The 20,199-nt window shown below is 41.2% G+C and overlaps 1 protein-coding gene across 1 annotated transcript in view; it reads left to right on the top strand.

The window, feature by feature from the left end:
* LOC117472391 (spermatid perinuclear RNA-binding protein-like) overlaps positions 1-18,224 on the top strand; it is a 102,739-nt gene extending 84,515 nt beyond the window's left edge. Inside the window, exons 14-18 of the mRNA XM_034117545.1 lie at positions 472-606; positions 8,717-8,857; positions 9,477-9,600; positions 10,066-10,116; positions 17,213-18,224. Coding sequence (XP_033973436.1) covers positions 472-606; positions 8,717-8,857; positions 9,477-9,600; positions 10,066-10,116; positions 17,213-17,301 — 540 coding nt within the window. The 3' untranslated portion in view covers positions 17,302-18,224. The remainder of the gene's footprint in view (positions 1-471; positions 607-8,716; positions 8,858-9,476; positions 9,601-10,065; positions 10,117-17,212) is intronic.
* The last annotated feature ends 1,975 nt before the right edge of the window (positions 18,225-20,199 follow it).

The raw sequence follows: 20,199 nt of genomic DNA, 5'->3' as shown, positions 1-20,199 counted from the left end.
TATAGAGGTAGAGCAATAATGGTACATGTCAGCTGTCAAGGCATACCCAATATTTCCAACTTCAAGGCTAATGAGGGATCTGAGTGTGCTGAAACTTTCAAATACACAGGCATTTTTAGAATGTGTCAAAATAACATTTGTATGGCATGTGAAAAAGCTGCATGGTTTTTGCTAGCACTGCACAATTAATTATAAGTTTTATCTCATTTAGTATCTCTGCTACTATTATTCATATACTTTGTCCACAAGGGATCACTGAAACTGAAAACACACTGCAAAAGTCCCAAAATGTATACTTATACAAATACTTGCACACAATATATCTAAATAATTTTTGATATTATTTGTATTGTTTTGTCAGTTATTCTCTGTCAGATAGACAGAGACAGATTTTAACTGTAGTTAAAAACATTTAGGAATATCTAACAGATGTTTGTGCTGACCCTCTTTTCTGCCTCCGTCCGCCTGCAGTCCAGAGCTCCAGGTCCCATCCTGACGGCGGGGGGGAAAAACCCTGTGATGGAGCTGAACGAGAAACGGCGAGGGTTAAAATACGAGCTGATATCAGAGAGTGGCAGCAGCTACGACAAACGCTTCATCATAGAGGTACACACACACAACCACAAACCCTAATTGATTTCCTGTCTCCCTTTCACAAGGTCTTATTAGGAATTGATGAGGGAGGAAGCGTGTTTGATGTTTGGCGCTTCCTGCATCAAAACTTCACATGGCAGGAAAGAACAGCTTAACATAAAAACAATTTTATCCTGTGAAATCAATCTGAATTACAGTGCAGATAGTTTCTACAAGACTAAAGTTATTCTAAATGTCTTGATATTATTCCGCACCAGGATCTTGTTTCCTTTGTTATTATTTTTACACCTGTATAAATAAAGGCTAAAAAAAATTAAAAAAAATTATATATAATTGTTATTATTTCTTATGATGAATATGTGCCAACCTGATAAATAATTTGCATACAAATAATTTGCATACAAATAGTTATCCGTTTGTTTAAAAGAACCAAAAGAAGAACTGTGAGGTGAGCATGACTAGTGACACCCACAGTAATGTAACGGATGAGTCATCAACAGATACTCATTGCATTACATGTTAATGCACTAAACCATGTTTGTAAAGCTAGAACATTTCAAGTATATCATTTTTAATTTAAATTATTTTTTCAGAGTTACAGAAACGTCAGTTGTAAAGCGGTTCAGAATATGACATTGTATTGTTAACTACTTTCTGAGTAGGGGCGAGGAAGTGAAAATAAGTGAGTTTGTGTAATAAGTGAGAAGATTTCTTTCTGTGTATGTACAGTATATCCTAGTCACCGGGGAGTACAGATGTCACGATTGCGTTTAAGCATGTTATGTCTATAATTTCTATTCTATATTGCTTTGAAAACATTTCCTTTAAAGGTGGGGTAGGTAAGTTTGAGAAACCGGCTCGAGATACACTTTTTGTTATATTCCATGGAATGCTCTTAACATCCCGATATCAATGAATATCTTAAGTGCTTTGACAAAAAATCCATTAAAAAATGTCATCTGTGGAAGCCGTAATACTGTAAAAAGTACGACCAATCATTTTAGCCGGCCCGGCTAAAATAACTGGATGGCCTACCTGCCTGTCAGCCTTCCATCTGTGCACAAACTTATCTCGTGCCCTCATTGGTCATGTGCGCGTTCGTGTGTGTTGGAGGAGGGGCTCTATAAGGAAGTGGCAGATTTTCTCCGATTGTGTATTTTCAAATTCTAGCGATCTCGAGCCGGTTTCTCAAACTTACCTACCCTACCTTTAAGCAACTGTAATTATTCAAGTTTTCTAGCAAATAACAACATTTTACAAGATAACATTGAAACACATTATTACCCAAAGTATAATTTTGTTGCTAAATGGAACCTCTGTTTACGTTATCAAAAGATAACAATAACTAGCTTTCATCTAAATGGAACCTCTGTTAACATTATCAAAAGCTAACAGCTAACGTTAGCAAATGCTAACAATAACTAGCTTTCATCAAAATGGAACCTCTATTAACGTTATCAGAAGCTAACAGCTAACGTTAGCAAATGCTTACTAAAACTAGCTTTCATCCTGCCTATTTTAACACAGATTTGACCAGTGGTTCTCAAATGGGGGTACGCGGACCCCTTGGGGTACGTGGACCCCTAGGGGTACGTTGGAGTACTGCAGGGGGTACTTGAGATTTATTTTATGTTAATGAAAAAAATAAATAATAATAAATAGGTAAATATACCAATTTTAGGAAAAGTAACGAAGTTTGAGCAGTGTGGGTTTTATATTAATAGACTAGAGTTACACATATTTCAAAACACGAAGTGTAATAACTGCAGTTGCCTCCCTGTCAGAATGACAAAGATCCTCAGTGAAGCACAAGCCCATGTTTCTCACTAAATTGTAAGTACAACTTATTAAAAAGATCAGTTCAATGCAACTAATGCCGTCTTAGTGTTATTGCATGATATTAAAATTGGTTTCAAATCAAATCAAGTTTTATTTATATAGCACATTTTTTAAAACGATTTTTGGTCGAGCCAAAGTGCTGTACATACAGTAAAAAATACTTTACAATAAAGACACTTTACAACAAATGCAACAGCACAGTTTGTACAGAATATCAGTATGAGAAAAACGACACCCTCTGTCCTTAGACCCTCACATCGAGGGTCAACATACAAGGAAACACTTCCAGAGAAAAACCCCACAGTTTAAAGGGAAAATGGGAGAAACCTCAGGGAGAGCAACAGAGGAGGGATCCCTCTCCCAGGACGGACAGACGTGCAATAGATGCCGTGTGTACATTGAAAAGATAATACATTTTACAGCGTAGGTAGACCAAATGTTTGGAAATGCATGTGTCTATAATAAGAAGATGAATCCACGAGGATGTCAAGAACAATCCTGTGGGAGCCATCAGGGAAGTAGTATGATGAGAGTCAGGCAGGACCACAGTGACAGGTTCAGCCACGACTCGAAGTCCAGGACTCAAATCCAGAACTCAGGATAGAGGATCCAGGACACAGGACCACAGCAACAGGATCAGCCACGACTCAGGATCCCGGCGTAGATATAGACACAAAAAATGTGTTTAGGTAAGAAGTAGGGAACAGAGGTGGAGAGGCACAACGTATCTACGTACATGCACTCCCTTAGGATAGGTTGAGGGAAAAGGGTAGCAAGTAAGAAGTAAGAAACAGAGGTGGAGAGGCACACGCAGGGAGCAAGATCCCCACTGGAGCCTTAATTGGAATTGGTGAGAGGTAAGGAGGTACGCTGTGAATACGGTCTAAACACTCCCCGGCCGGAAAAAGCCTCTCTGCAACCTGTTACCCTCTAATAGAACCTCGAGAGGTCAGAGAGGGGAAAGGTTTTGGATAAAGAGAAAATAGAATGAATAGATTACAGGAGTAGAGAGTATGAGAAGTAGAGAGAGAATAGATTTAGAAGAATGAGAAGTAGTAATAACCTTAGTTTTAAATATAAGATCCAAGCTTTTAGGATTTAAGTGAAAGAGCAAGAACCAAAATATAGGTGAAGAGGCACAGCGTGTCTACGTCAATGCACTCTTATTCGATTATTTTATCAACTATAAGCTTTATCAAAAGGAAGGTCTTAAGCGTACTCTTAAAAACGGATAGGCTGTCGGCCGCCCGAACACAAACTGGAAGCTGATTCCACAAAAGTGGAGCTTGATAAGAAAAGGCTAGAAGGCCAGAGAGAAGAAGTGAGTTTTAAGTGTTGTTTTAAAAAACCCTAGGGTCTGGGCCGACCTCACATGGAAGGGCAAAGTGTTTCAGAGCATAGGGCCAGCCGCTGCGAATGCTCGGTGCCCTCGGGTTTTGAGCCTGGTCTTGGGCACTATCAGCCTCTGTGAGGGCCTAAGATATTCCAAAAAATAATATTTAAAAACATTAAAAAAAAAAAAAAAAAATTTTAAATATATATTTTTTTAATATTATTTTTGTTATATTTTTCATTAGTTTTACCGAAAAAAAACTTGATTTAATAAAATAACATTTCCAAAGAAATAAATCCTTCGAATCTGCCTGTTCAGTCTCTGTTTGAATGTCAGTTACTATAGCGGGCCTCTCTGCGATTCACAGAGGGCCCGCTATAGTAACTGAACGAGAGAGTAATGTCAAATGACAGTACAATTGACCAATCATATCTTCCCTCTAAATGGGTGGGTTTTATTATCGCGGACTTTATGACGAGTTCCGCCCGCTGTGAAACTTTTCTTGTTTCCATAGCAACAACAACTTCCTGTCAACAGCGTGAACTTGCCTTCAAAATAAAAGCATGCCAAATTACACTTAAGACATACAACTGCAATGAAAGTAACAAACACAATGCAATATCATTTTCAATGTCAAAGAACACAAATGGGGTTCCCAGGTGTTGTTTTGTGTGGTAGAGGGTCGCTGTCATTGATGCGTTTTGCACCCTGGGCCGTTGTTTTGATATTCCGCTGAAGTATACGCTGTGACGTAATAACGTCTTTTTTTCGAAGGAAGGGGTGGGGGTCAGAGGGCCTAGGTATAAAGCTCACGGCTCGCCACTGCCATTGGGATAAACGCGCTGAAGTTTCAAAAACGTTGCAAATATAAAATACACAAATATGCCAAAACAAATAGAAAACGCTGCAAGAAGCTCAGAACACAATGGAAACAGAGGAATAAAAGGTGATGCACACAGCTGGGAGCGGAGCGCTTGTTCACGAGATGTAAAGGTTTCTGTGCAGAAATATGCCAAGACATTTTACAAAACCTAAAGAAAATTGGGAAGACATGATCGAATGAAAGAATTAATAAGATGAAGCTGAACATTTTCCGATATCAGACAGAATTGTCAACCTAATTTCTATTTTCAGACTGACTTTGCCTACACTGTAACATATTAGGCTTGTTTGAGACGAGCTGCGGCTCGCCTCGAAAGTAGACGAGAATAGCCGATCGCAGCCGGGGGAGGTCTCAAAAAGCTCGCCTGAAGTCGGACAGCTCGGAGTCGGCTTCTTCTTCTTCTTCTTCTTCTCTCGGTTTTTTGGCGGATTTCAAACAACTTTAAGGTGCATACTGCCACCTCCGGAGTCGGCTTGACTTGTTTTGCATTTATAAATGCACACGGCATCTATTGCACGTCTGTCCGTCCTGGGAGAGGGATCCCTCCTCTGTTGCTCTCCCTGAGGTTTCTCCCATTTCCCCTTTAAACTGTGGGTTTTTCTCTGGAAGTGTTTCCTTGTATGATGTGAAACGTAAGGACAGAGGGTGTCGTATTGTCATACTGATATTCTGTACAAACTGTGAAGTCCACTGAGACAAATGTAACATTTGTGATATTGGGCTATATAAATAAACATTGATTGATTGATTGATAAAGAATGGACAAATGTGTTTAATCGTTAATGTCAGATATGTACTAAGTAAATACATTTGTTCCTGCTCAAGATTAGATTCAACTTTATTGTTATTGCACAGATTACAGGTACTGAGACAACGAAATGCAGTTTAGCTTCTAACCAGGAGTGCATAAAGCAGTAAAGTGAAAAGTAATGTACACAATCTACAGAATAAAATATAGAATGAATTGAATGATGAAAAAACAGTGAGGGGTATGAATACACTATATACACAGTAGCCTAGCCTAGTATGAACAGTGTGTTGTATGAATATGCTAAGATAAAGTATGACAACGGTAAGCAGTGCAAGTATAGTATAAAATATATAGATATTAATGTCATGATGATAAACATTGTGGAACAATGATGAAAAATGTGAATGGAAGTGGCCACGTAAAACGGACACAAAACAACAACACACTTTTGCCGAGCCAATGGAGAGTTTCATCTCCAGCACGGGGTAAAACCCACCAATGAGCGCTCAGCTCGAGATACCAGCGAGTCGTTTCCCATCAAGCATTTCGCTTCCGCAGCCCGGGGAGAGAAACTGCGCCGCCTCGCCGCGCCTCGCTCTCAAGTCTGCGGGCGTCTTTGTCCCGCGAGATTTCAACGTCTCATGTAGGCGAGCCTCCAGAGCAAGTCGGACAAAATGACTAACCATCATGCAACGCACGAGCAAGACGTTGATCGCAATTGCGCAGGTCTGCGCAGGTCTCGCTTGTCTCAAACAAGCCTATTGTAAGGGGCTGAGAGGCAGGGTAGTGGGAGGCACCTACATTCCCAACAGCAGTATTGGGAGCAGATGTGGAAACCCACACACCTGGTGCTAATCACTCCCTCAAGGGAGACAAAGCACAAAGAGTTGGTCAGTTGTGTGTGGCAGGAGGCTCCCAGTGTAAGAAAACGTTAGCCTTTGTTCTTTGGAAGGCATTTTTTAGTTTGATAGCAATAAAGCCTTTTTGTGGATTTGAACACTGCCTCTGTCGTGATTGCTGCACTACCACTTTCCTCTTTATCTGCCCAGTCCGGTTACACTGGTGGAGAATGCGGGCATAAGGACTCTAGTAGTGATGGGCAAATGAAGCTTTGAATGAAGCATCGAACCACTTGGACAATTGTGTCGGAAATAGGTTCATTTCTCGAAGCTTCAGTTACAGCGACCTCTCCTGGCGAAGTGAAAGGCTGCAGTGGGTTTAACGTATCTTTGCCTTGAAAAATATTCGATGCACACACACACTAAGACTGAATATCATGTTCTATTTGCAATTAAAGATTGATAATTGTGTGTATTGGGTTATTGAGAAGAGAGTGCTGGGAAATGTGGCATTGGTTGAGTGTGCTTGTGTAATTATGGCAGGGGGTGATTATGTGGGATGGGGAACACTCAAAGATCTTTATTGAGGTAATTATTCTTTTTATTTTGTATTTTTCTAAAGGCATTTTTTTGGCCGGGGAGGGCCTTTTATCAGTTATAGTATTAAAGTTGAAAAGCGGGCAATGATTAAAAGTTCATCCATTCCAGGATTTGAACCAGTTGCGCAGAGGACGTCGCCGCATGCGGGCTGCCGGCTCTATCCACTGGGCTATCTATTCTTTAAACTACTGAACTCTTTTTTAATACTCATAATTGTCTTTTTGTTCACAACTTCTCCACATTTTGAAGTGTTTCCCGAGCCAGAACGACCTATCTTTCTTCCTGGCTTGCTCTATAATGATCCAATACAAATGCAATACCAACAACAACGCAAACTACTACAACAAGCCACACATTGCGCATTGTTTAGAGCGGTTATAAAGTGTTGAAGCGCTCAAATTCGAAACTGTTTCAACTTGTCACCTGTCAGAATCGAGACGAGGGTTGATTCATTCAGGAAATGAAGCAGTTGCTGCTTCGGACATCATTATGTCACGTGATTTGAAGCAAGCTTCGAACCACTGCTTCTATGGAATAGGGTCCAGGGTTTGAAGCACGTATCGAAGCTTCAGTGTCAAACTGCCATCACTAGACTCTAGTGGTGGTGTTGCAGTCACAAAAAAAAAGATGGAGGATGTACTAAGAGAGTTGGTGCACATTTCTTCTGAGCAGCAGACTCTGCAACGGGAGATGATACAGGAGTAGCGGAAACAGAATGCGCTTCTCCATGTGGAGGTCCAAAAATGCCTAGCAGCAGCCTCTCCTATCCAGAGGGGAGCAACCGTGCAGCCTAACCCAGGTCGATTCATCCCCAAAATGACAGAGAGTGATGAAATAGAGGCCTACTTAACAGCCTTTGAGTGCACATCTGAAAGAGAGGGCTGGCCAAGGGACTCCTGGGCTGATCTGGTTGGACCGTTCCTCCTGGGCCCGGCACAGCAAGCTTACTTCGACCTCCCTCCTGACCAAGCAAAGGATTACGTCGTCTTGAAGAGGGAAATCCTGGCGAGGTATGGCTACAGCTTAGCAGCAAGAGCCCAGCGGTTCCATGACTGGAAATACAAGCCAGAGTTGTCAGCCAGGGCCCAGATGTATGACCTAGCCCGGGTAACCAGAGCCTGGCTGACATGCAACCTCGAAAAGTTAAGTGTTTTAGAGAGGATAATGATGGACAAATACATTCGGTCTCTGCCCTATGAGATCAAGAAAATGACAAGCCAGCAGAATCCAGCCAGTCTGGATGAGTTGGTTAACCTAGTGGAGAGCCACATGGTCACAGCGGACCTGCTTAAGTCCACACGACCAGATACCAAGTGGGGCCGGAAAGGCAGTGGGGAAGCATCAAGGACTAGACGGGCACGAGAACCGCCACGGGAACCAGAAGAGGTAAAGCAACGACAGCCCTACCTGCCAGAGGGCCAACCATGTTGCTACCGGTGTGGGGAGACAGGCCACATTTCCCGGGACTGCCCAGGGAAGGAAGAACTAATGCCGACCGCCAACTCATCTGGTGCAAGGCCCTGCCACGTTCTTGACTCCTACTGGGTACAGGAAAGCTAATTTACCCCTTTTATAAGTGAAGTTATAGTCATTTGTTCTGGGAATATCATTTTCGAGCCTGAGACCTGGAAAACAGGCTCGGGGCTTAACAGGTTAACAATCACATAAGATAAAGATAAAAGAGAGCTGGAACCAGACATTTTGAAAGAATCACTGAACAGTTAACCAATTATCAAAATAATCCGTCAACGAACAAATTGATTATTAGTTTCAGCTCTAATTCTCTGAGAAAGACCAACATAAAGAAGAATAAACCTATCTTTTATACACCTTTCATCAGAAGACGTTCTCCTCTGTGTGTTGTTTGTGTGTGACAGGTGGAGGTGGACAAGCAGGTGTTTCGGGGAACGGGTCCAAATAAGAAAGTAGCCAAAGCCAGCGCAGCGCTCGCCGCCCTGAACAGCCTGTTCTCCGGCTCCAAATCTACAAGCATCAAGAAGAAAAGACCCAACCCTCCTGTGAGTACATCACATGCTTCTCTGGTCAGCTTTAACACTAGAACCGCCAGAGGTCGCTGTATACGTAAAACCGCCAACGGGTCAAATTTACCCGCTATTGATTTTCAAGGTACAATGTTCTTTTATTTATCATGTAGAACAGTGAGTTTTGATCGCACAGGGATGAAATTTATACCAATATAATCTGTGGACTCTCAGCTTTTCATATGATATCGTTTCTGCAGATAGCATGAAGTATAAAATATCGCTACCAGTGCTGATTTAAACGCTTGGTATTAGACTTGTGTTTTGTTTAGGTACACATCTCTCTATCTATCTCTCTCTATCTATCTATCTATAACTATCTATCTGTCTATCTATCTATCTATCTATCTATCTCTCATCTCTCTCTCTCAATTTTTTTCAATCTGACTTCATATTGACCATTTTTAACAACAGAGGGTGCTACATAACACACTTTCAGGAAAAGTCACGGACTGGGAGACTTTAATATTTTATTGAAAAAAAGTTATACAATCAAAAAACAGCTGCGGGTAAAATTGACCCGTTGGCGGTTCTAGTATTAAATGAAACCACTTAATAATCAGTGCTCATGTGTATCTGCTGTGTGTGTGTGTAGCCAAAGAGACCCGTAACCTCGATGCTGACGCTCCCGGCCCTCGCTGCCAGACCTCCAATTGTCCCCGTCCTCCCCAGAGCCCCCTACATCAGCACACAACACACACATGGATACATCCCCCCGGGTGAGTTTTACATGGTTTACTAGACTAAGAAGAGAATCAGTTATATGTACAATATAATCATTGTAGCGTAAGTTTTCACAACAAATTAAATGTTCAATATTTTAATCATAATTATTCAACATAGATATTAAAAAGTTGAAGGTGGGTGAATTGTGTCACAGTTTTTAGTGTTCGAGGAATATTTAGATTTTTTTGGGAAATACACTAATTTGCTTTATAGATAAGAGGATAACAGTTTATGATTTCTTTTAATTCCATCATTTTTCCAGGAACTGTGGAAGAAAATAGCTTTTGTGGCAAATACAGTACGGCACATTTACATGATGGATTCAAGTGCTCATGTTATTTAAATAAATACTAATTCAAACACAACTGCTTTTATGTCTGTACAGTGAATACAAACATGCATGGTACTGTATGTGCAATAATTACACTGTGGTACGCTTTTTCTCTTTCTCCTCTCAGGTTTTGGGGCTCCTTATGGTTACAGCCCTGCAGGCGCCCTCCCTCACTACGGTAAACTCATTCACTGATCAATAATCCCTCCATTTGATTTTTTCCATCACTACATTTTAGTTCTTTTTTTGTTTTGCTTGGCTCTCCCTTAGGTTTTCCTTCCAGAGTTCCCTCAGTAGTTGTCCCAGTCATCAGAGTCCCCACAGCATACCCCATCACCCACCTCTACCCCTATTAGGACCCTCAATCACCTCTCCAACTTCAGAGGAAGTCACTGGTTAAAGTTAGATTCTGACATTTACTTTTTATGTTCAGGACACACACTTTAAACACCAACAGTGGATTACACAGACCTTTGACTAGTTGACCCAATCAGTACCACTGCATAGCATGTTCCCTTATTAGCAACCAACTCGATCAATTTGGCCTTCAGAAAGTTGGGCGGCCTGATTACAAAAATAAGCTCATCAAATCATTATACAACGACAACATGAGTTCAGTGTTATAAAGACTGGTAAGGTTTAGTATTGAACGTACTAAATGGACATTCACTAAAAGGATATACATATATATATTAGGGCTGTCAGTCGATTAAAATATTTAATCGCGATTAATCGCATGATTGTCCATAGTTAATCGCGATTAATCGCAAATTAATCGCACATTTTGTATCTGTTCTAAATGTACCTTAGAGGGATATCTTTCAAGTTTTTAATACTCTTATCAACATATGAGTGGACAAATATGCTTTATATGTTTGTTTATTATCATTTGAACAATGACAAATATTCTCATGAATATTAAACAGAACAACCTCTGAACATTACAAATATTCGCCTCAATTCAACCTGGAACCTCTCTCATACAATACTGTGTGTGTGTGTGTGTGTGTGTGTGTGTGTGTGTGTGTGTGTGTGTGTGTGTGTGTGTGTGTGTGTGTGTGTGTGTGTGTGTGTGTGTGTGTGTGTGTGTGTGTGTGTGTGTGTGTGTGTGTGTGTGTGTGGTGTGTGTGTGTGTGTGTGTGTGTGTGTGTGTGTGTGTGTGTGTGTGTGTGTGTGTGTGTGTGTGTGTGTGTGTGTGTGGGTGTGTGTGTGTGTGTGTGTGTGTGTGTGTGTGTGTGTGTGTGTGTGTGTGTGTGTTGTGTGTGTGTGTGTGTTCAAGGCATACATGCTCCAACGGGAGCTGCCTGGATGCTGCAATCATGTTGCGCGCACTATCCGTGCTGAGTGTGCTGACTTTTCGTACACTGTCTGGCTACCTGCATAAAGTCAAGTGCTCGGCGCAGTTGTCGGCGAAATGTCATTGAAACAGCTCCTTATATCCGTTAGCGCAGCTAGCTAGCACCAGATGCTAACAACAACAACACGTAAGGTGTGCCTCGCTCGCACGAGTCGCACCACACATACACACTCCCTCCCGGTCCTCCCGATGGCCAGTCCGGGCCTGCCAGTGAGCGTGGAAGTGTGGTCTGCCACAAGCGGGCGGTAGGAGCGGGGCTGTCAGCATCAGCTTGTCGATGGTATTTTAAACTCGATGCGCTCTGAAACTACGGCGGCCGAGGACAAAAAATACACATGCGTTAATCGCGTTAAAATAATTAGTGGCGTTAATTTTTTTTTGCGTTAACGCGTTATTAACGCGTTAACTTGACAGCCCTAATATATATGTGTAGTCCAGTTCTGGGAAACGAGCATCCACTTTAACAAACTGAATTACTAGCCTCTCTATAGGTATCTATAATAACACCAACTACCAGTAATCAACATAGGAAACGTAAATATCCATTGTTATGAACTTAAAAAAACACTTACCATAGAATACTGCAAAATACAATACTGTATACAGTATCAGGAAAGAAGTAAATTAACTGTAAAGAGGTAAACCAAAATGTGTGGGAAACTTAAAAAATAAGGTTACTTACTATACACTAACTATTAAGTATCTACAGTATGGATCTAAACTGTCACCGTAAGGAAGTAAACAAAACGACACCTAACAAGACAGACTTCAATATATATAGGCCTCCAATGGTGCATATCAGGGAACTAAGCTGCAAAGGGGAAAGCATTTTCTGTGGGGAACTAAACAAATAGAGCACTAACAAAACACTTACTGTTAAGTATCCAGGTAATTGTTAGGAAGTAAACAACTATAAAAACCTACAACATTTACAGTGCTGTATATCAGGGAACTAAATATATAAACTGCAATGAGCTGAATAATTTTTTGGGGGGAACTAAAGAAATTAGGCTACCAACTTAACACTTTCTATTAAGTATCTACAGTATGGAACTAAACAGTCACTGTAAGGAATGAAAACATTAGCCACTTTCACACCAAGTACTTAGCTGGTACTTGTCCCCAGTACTTGTTCCCCCCAAACTCTTTAGTCCCTGGAACCAGAGATGGAGTACTCGAGTCCTGGACTTGGACTCGAGTGCCGATTTTCGGGACTCGTGACTCGACTCGGACTCGCTCATTGATTGACGCGACTCGGACTTGGACTCGTCAATTCTCGCGCACGATGACTTGGACTCGGACTCGTAAATTCTCGCTTACAATGACTTGGACTCGGACTCGTGAATGTTTCCCCTCCACGATGACTCGGACTCGGACTCGTACATTGACGCTCCGACTTGGACTCGGACTCGAGCAAGTTTTCTCTGGAGTCTGATGTCCTCTATCCCTGCGTGTGCACCTGCGAGGCGAGTTCACGTACTGGGCCCCGCTATTCCAGTCTAAAGATGTCTAGAGACACACCCCGCATCGTGCTGTATGCTTTCACACATTCTGCTTCCACATTGGAAAAGAGCAGCGCAAAATGCTCGTTATGTGGAAAAATTATTGAAGAGAAGAGAAGGCTCCATAACACATTACTCTAAGGATCGAGTTCAGACATTTTGGCTGTCTTGAACACTATCATCAGAGTAACGTGATCTAATCAATAAATAAAGATTCAGCCGATAACACGAAAGCACATGGCTACTTAACATACAGAATGACGTCATTTTGCATGCTAAGTAGCCATGTGCTTTCTGGGGCTCAATCTTTATCGGTAAACCGATTTAACCTGTAAAATTCCTTCAAAATAAGAGTCCCGATCTTATTACTATCAAAATAAAAGTGCAAAACGAAAACGTTACCATAGGAAAATATTGGATTACAAATATAATCACTTCTCTAAAAGGTAACTAATTTTAAATATAGTTAGACATATTATGGGTCATTTACAATAATAATAATAATTTTAATATTAGTAATAAGCTTTATATTTGTATAGCACCTATTACAAGAATTGTAGCCAAACTGGCTTCACAGCAGTTCAATAGACAGATTAGTATAACATGACAGCATAAAAGCAATGTAGAGGAGCAGCTACATTTCAACACATATATCCACGAAGATTAATACATGAAGACTTGTGACTCAGACTTGACTTGGACTCTTCTTAGGTGACTCGGACTTGGACTCGGACTCGAACACAGGTAATGGTGACTCGGACTCGGACTCGACTCGGACACTCCTTGGGTGACTCGGACTTGGACTCGGACTCGAACACAGGTAATGATGACTCGGACTCGGACTCGACTCGGACACTCCTTGGGTGACTCGGACTTGGACTCGGACTCGACTACGACTCTCCCTTGGTGACTCGGACTTGGACTCGGACTCGAAGGGTGGTGACTCGAGAGTGACTTGGACTCGTGAATTGGTGACTTGACTACAACACTGCCTGGAACTGTCCTAGTAGATTGCATTCTCACCGGAATAAGGTGCCGTTTACACAAGGACAAAACGGGTTGTATCTGCTACTTTTCTCTCGTGTATAGCTCGTTCGTTCACACGAGGTCGACGCGTAAACGCGGAAACGGACCCCACAAACGATAACGGGTCCCAAGGTGGATAGATCTGGAAACGGAACGCTCTGGGGGGCCAAACGGCTCAGTGTGTACGCCTCTATACGATCATTTTCTGATAATGATAAAATAGCCCCGCCTCCCTCTCACCACGTCTCCTGCTCAGAGATGTCTGAAGAGGGGGAGGAAAAGAGGGGCTCCGTTTATTATTCTTATATAATTATATAGAGTTGTTATCAATTTGTTTTAAAGCTCAATAAATAACAAAGAAGACCTCTGACCGGCACTTTTCTAATTTTGGCCGGAAGATTTAAACTTTAACGGACATGTTGACCGCGAAAAAAAATGTTAACGGAAACTCTGCCGCATGGTCCCCTCGTCCCTTGGAAGAGGCGGAGAGGTGGGTGTTTTTCATCTGCTGGTGGACTACCGGAGAGATTTACAGCAGGAGCACACGCCGTCCACCGCGGAGAATAAACAGAAGGGCAACCATGGCAACCATGCTCCGGGGTCTTCTTCGCTGCTTTTGGTGTATTTTGTTGCGGCAGCAGCGCCACTTACAGGCCCGGCATATGTACTACAGCGTTTCCAGCGGGTCGAGCGGTCTCGTGTGAACGGACACGTTAATTGAGCCGAATGCGTGTGAACGGAAGACTTTTTTGAAAAAGAATTTGGTGAAACGTACCTGTTTCGTCCTCGTGTAAATGGGGCCTAAGTCCCTGAGGGAGGATTAGGCAAATTAAGCCGCATTTATCTGTGACTTTCTATTTGTGTGTGAGGGGGGGGTCAGTGGATCAGAGTGGCAGGTAACGCTCGCTGCGGCGTTTTACGGGACGTGGTTTGCAATTCGCCCAGCCAATCAGAAATTGTTAGTGTGGCCGACACACCCACGAACCATTTCCTCCAGAGGAAAGTACCACCTCTCTAGCAGGGACTATCTGGAGGTGAAAAGGTTCGCGCGAACTAGGGACTAGTTCCAGATCTTTTTGGTGTGAAACCAAATCTCCCCCCCTATCGGCCTAGTTCGGGGGGAAAAGTACTCCGGTGTGAAAGCACCTATTGCTAATATTAGTAGGGAACTAACTCATTACTGCAATAACACTGTGGGATGCTGTGGCTCAGTGACTTGGTGTGCTGATCTCTGGATCAGGGGAGCACTGGTTCAATCCCCACTGCAGTCAGCATGTCGTTGTGTCCTTGGGCAAGACACTTCACCCACAATTGCTGTAAGTCGCTTTGGGTAAAAGCGTCTAACAAGTGAGGTGTAATGTAACAGATTCAAACCTAAAGGGAATTTAACATATTGTAGTTACTACTAAATGTACAGTAAAGACAATATACAATAATACAATTGGCTGTAGAGAACTTACGAAACAGACACTGTAAGGAAGTAATTAATACTAAATACACATGTAAAAAAATGTATACTATGAAATGAATTTGATCAGAGATCTTTTTGTCAAAAGGTTCAATTATTCCTTCAACCTCACCTCATGGATGTGAATGTTGTTTGTATTTTATTTATCTCTGTTTTCTTATGATTTAAAAAGGTTCCTGTTGAGATCAAAATAAAAAAATATGAATGACAATTGGTTTGCACTGAGAATATTTTTCTTTTGTTTGGATGGTGAAAGTCCAGGTTTACATTTGCTGTTGTTTTTGAGCGATTGAGCAATTTTGTGTTCAGTGAAAATACTTTATTTTCAAGAAGATTTTAATTCTGACCTGTTTGTAGGTTATATTCTGTTGAAATAAATGAATAATTTTGTCTATAGCTGAATAACTTGTACTTTGTAAAGCTTTCAAAACCCAGTCGCTGGTTCATTTATCAATTGTGACTTTTCCGTGATGTGGCCATGAACCCAAGTACAAAGTTACAATCCCTCAGCTAGCATTTTGCTGTCCCCTCTTTCCCAAACACCAATTGTCCAATCATATTTTAGCAACTGGAAAAAACTGGTTTATCAAGCTTTGTTTTTATCCACGTTGAAGCATTTGGCATGGAGCTGTAATACAACAGAATTGTAATGGTGACATAGAGTGGTGCAGTGATGAAGTATTTCTGTTGGCAGACCTCGAAGTTAGCATTGCACGGTCTCCCTTGACAAAAAGCAATGGGATTTTCTAAGTATATTGCAGAAAATAACATGTTCATGATACTTACACATTTTATTCAGCATGATTATCTCCACAAATGCAAACCGCTTTTGACATTAAAAGCATAAATGCTATCGCCACAAGTTAAAAGCTTACGTAATGCTCTAAATGAACTACATCACCACCACTAAGCTAAAGGGGGACTTGTGTCGGCATGATGAAGTTTACTATTGTATATTACTTGTTAACCACTGCTGTTATTATGACACTTAGAAGCTTCGGACATTCACAAGTAGGTTAACTGCACATGTATGTTATGTTAAAGAACAAAATGTGAAAATCTCTTCAGCTCGTGTTAACCACAGGCCTTATTTCAGGCCTCTAAAGAAAAACACTTTAAAAAAAAAATTGACTTGGAGACGAGGGAATATGTCATGCTAACTCATTCTGGATTTTTGGGTTCGTTCCTGCACCACTTTTTAACAAAACTTGTTAGTAGACTTCAGCTTTTTACAAGCTTGTCTTCATTGACTTTATAACAGAAAAACCCATGTAGCTAATGTTAGCTGATAGCTAGCTAGCTACAGCTCATTAAATCTGCCAGTGATACGCTTTGATTCAGTCGTAATAAGTCTGTTTCGTTTTTTTAAATAAAGCCTAATTTTTTATGAGAATAACTATCATCTTTAATTTCCAAACCTGCGATTTTTATCCTGGTAAAACTACATAATGTACCATGCATAAACTGGAAGCTTGACAGGCGTAGCATTTTTTACTTAGCAGGCAGATAGAAATGATGGTCCGAACTTTCAAAATAAAAGCCAAGATGTAATGTCTCTGAATTGTATTTTAAGTAAAAGCTGCACCCGGCTGTTTCACAAAAGTAGCCGTTTGTTATAACTGGCAAACACCCAGAAAACACCTGTGCTAGAGACGCTTGTAGAGAAAAATTGTAATGCTGATATAAAAAAATGTGATAGGATGCACTGAATCTCCTGAGCACTAAGAATGTCTGGGAGATACTTTCTAAAAGCAGCTACAAAAAGTATGTATTCTGCTTTGAATGTGCAACCTTGTCTCTGATCACATGTTTAAAGCATTCCCCATTCCTTCTAATCACCTCAGCGTTCAGGACAAAGAGGATACATTAAGTGCTGATGATTACTTCTGTTAACCCGGTTGCTCGTGTCTCCTGTCTGTAGGTGGCCTGTACATCGACAGTGCCTATTACCAGCCGCAGACCATCGCCACACCTATCATCATCCACCTGGGCCCTCAGGATCTTTTCTGACCCGACCCACGCACCGAGGCCAGACTCTGCCCCCCGTTTAACCCCTCGCCCTTTTTAAACTCTGCCAGCGCCTCTCAATTACTGCAGCGCCGCTCCCTCGGGACTCTCCTTCCACACAAGACGCGGCAGCAATATTGAAAGCAATATGGAGGAGACAACACTGCGGGCAACACTCTGTCAAGTCAAGGGCGGGTTTTAGTGAAGAGGCGAGACTTTGTTCGCCAGCTCTCAGAAAATGTCAATGAAACACAAAGCAATAATTCTCCTGCCTTTGGGTATCTCAACATGTTCAAAAGCAACTTCAGCAGAATTCAAACAGACCATCAACACCGGCACATTTACCACAATGTGACCTGTATGTCAATATATTTACTATCTGTATATATGAATGTTTGTGAGTTTTGAATATATATATAAACATGTTAATATGTAAAACCCGCTGACAGGTAAAGAAACGTATTCATAATATATCTCTGAATGTAAATACTAGTAGCTTTGTATTTAAAGCACTCAGCAATGCTATCTATGAATATTAAGATTTAAATTAATTTGACAAACTCTATTACACTATTGGTATGCTGGTATATATTCCCTATTTAAACATGATAACATATAGTATACAAAGTATTGATTTTCCCTGAGATAAATGTAACATACTATTTGACATTACAAGGTTTTAATTATTTATTTTCCCAAAAATAATCTCTCAAATTGAAGCTTTGTCACCAGTCGTAAAGTCCACTTATGTCACTGTTGGGTTTAAATCAATGGTTACCAACCCGAGGGCATGGGCCCCCTCAAAAGCACACAGGACAAATATTAGAGGTCACAAGATGATTAAAGGAAGAGGAAAACAAATATTTCTACATAACGTTGTTAGTAACAGACTTTTCTTGGTTTTAAAGGCTCTCAGACAGAATCATATCTATAACTAACAACCAACACCCAGGGCCGCCCCACGCAAAGTTATGTGATGAGGCCCTCTGTGTCGTGAGCGTCGACGGGAGGGGGGGTGGATGCGAGGTGAGGCCCCACGCAGTCTGCGTGATCTGCGTGTAGGGAGGGGCGGGCCTGCCAACACCTACAGTATTTTACAACTAGATGAGCAGGAGTGCAGCTTTGGAATTTGTTAATCACTTTGATAACTTTTTGCTATGTAAAGATGGAGAGTTATATCGATCTGAGCAATCTTTTACTTTACGCTGGTTAGCTTTTTGCTTAATTTGTTAGCATTAAAGAACTACATCTCCCATGGTGCTTGAGGGCAGATATTGCTGCAGTTGAATGGTGAGAAAATAGAGTGTGCAGTGATGATGTATTTTTGTAGGCCGACCCGCAAGTTAGCATCGCTAGGGCCCCCTCGACAAAAACCAATGGGATTTTTACATTGGATTTCGGTATATCGCTGAAAAAAAAGCTCTGTGGCAAACATAAATGTATGATACTCATCACGCGTTGTTTGGCAGGATAATCTACACATATTTACACCTAATGATTTTTTTGAACGGTAAATGCAATCGCTAGAAGTCAAAAGCTAACGCTTTAAACAAACAACATCACAGTCGTATGACGGCAAGTCACCACCGCTATCTAAAGGCGGAATCGTGTCGGTGTGATTACGTTTAGTGGTCTCTTTAAGTCACTGGTTAGCATCTGCCAATTTTAGCACATATAGAAGCTTTGTACATTCATGAGTGGAGTATTTACTGAAGTATTTTATGTTATAGAACCGAACCTGAAAATCTCTTTAGCTTGTGTTATCCACAGACCTCATTTCAGGCATCTACCGAAAAAGCACCTTTAAAAAAAAAAACATTGACTTCAAGATGAGAGAACTGTAAGTGGTAAAAGGCTGGCTCATTTCAGGGTTGTTCTAGGACTGGTTCCGACACAACTCTATAACATCGCTACCCTAGTTGACTATAGCTCAGATGTCAACAAGTGTTGCTAAGAGTTACCTGATGCTAAGTGCATACAAAACCTGACATTTTGCTAAATAGTTTAGAAGATACACTTCCCGTTTGGGAATATGTAACCCTTCTTCAAGAGAATGTTTCAAAATGACTCTAAAGCAGGCTACAACAGTGCTAACCATTAGCACCTCACTGTCCACCAAACCTCTTAAAACTGAGGAATAATATTTGATTTAAGAGTCTAATGAAATGACCTGCTAATATTTAGTTTTTGCATTATTCCTCACTGCAGCCTGACTGAAAGCACAAGTGTTTAAAGCAATACTTCACTCAGGAACCTTCAAACTAAATCTGATCATGTGAAACAAACAAACAACAGAGAGTACGGCAAACTCCTCAGTACTGTAGACGAGACAATGCTCAAACAGAATGTAAATGCCACCGTGGATGTTACAAACACCTGATTTAATAATATTGTACTGAATGTCTCTGGGAGAATGTAAAACCACACTTTACTTATGCTGCAGAACATTTTACAAGAATCAAAGTCATAAGAGGATAGTGTTGTTTTTTTTCCTTTTCTTTAAAGTGGACCTATCATGCTATATTTGAATATAGTGAATATATTGTAGGGCCATACCTATATAAAACATGTCTGTGAAGTTTTTTTTTTCAAAATACCAAAAAGATCATGCATTTTAGCCATGCCTCATTTCGCTCTATTTGCTCTTTTCCAGCCCTGTTTTTGCAAGGGCTGATTCTGTGAGAAGTCTTCTTCGCTGCTTTTGTGGCAGACTACAGCGCCACTTACAGGCCTGGCATATGTACTAAAGCGTCTCCAGCGCTTTCGAGCGGCAATGGCCGGCCGTGGCCCAACCCCACATTCCCCTGATAGGTGGAGAGTTGCCCATATAGGCGGAGCTCCCCTTTTCTGACGCCAGAACAATTTCAAATCTGTATCAGCTCCGTTGCAGCCCCGTTTTTA

This window comes from Trematomus bernacchii, unplaced genomic scaffold (assembly GCF_902827165.1).
Source record: "Trematomus bernacchii unplaced genomic scaffold, fTreBer1.1, whole genome shotgun sequence".
In the NCBI taxonomy this organism is placed as follows: Eukaryota; Metazoa; Chordata; class Actinopteri; order Perciformes; family Nototheniidae; genus Trematomus; species Trematomus bernacchii.
This window is presented reverse-complemented; position numbering and strand designations above follow the sequence as displayed.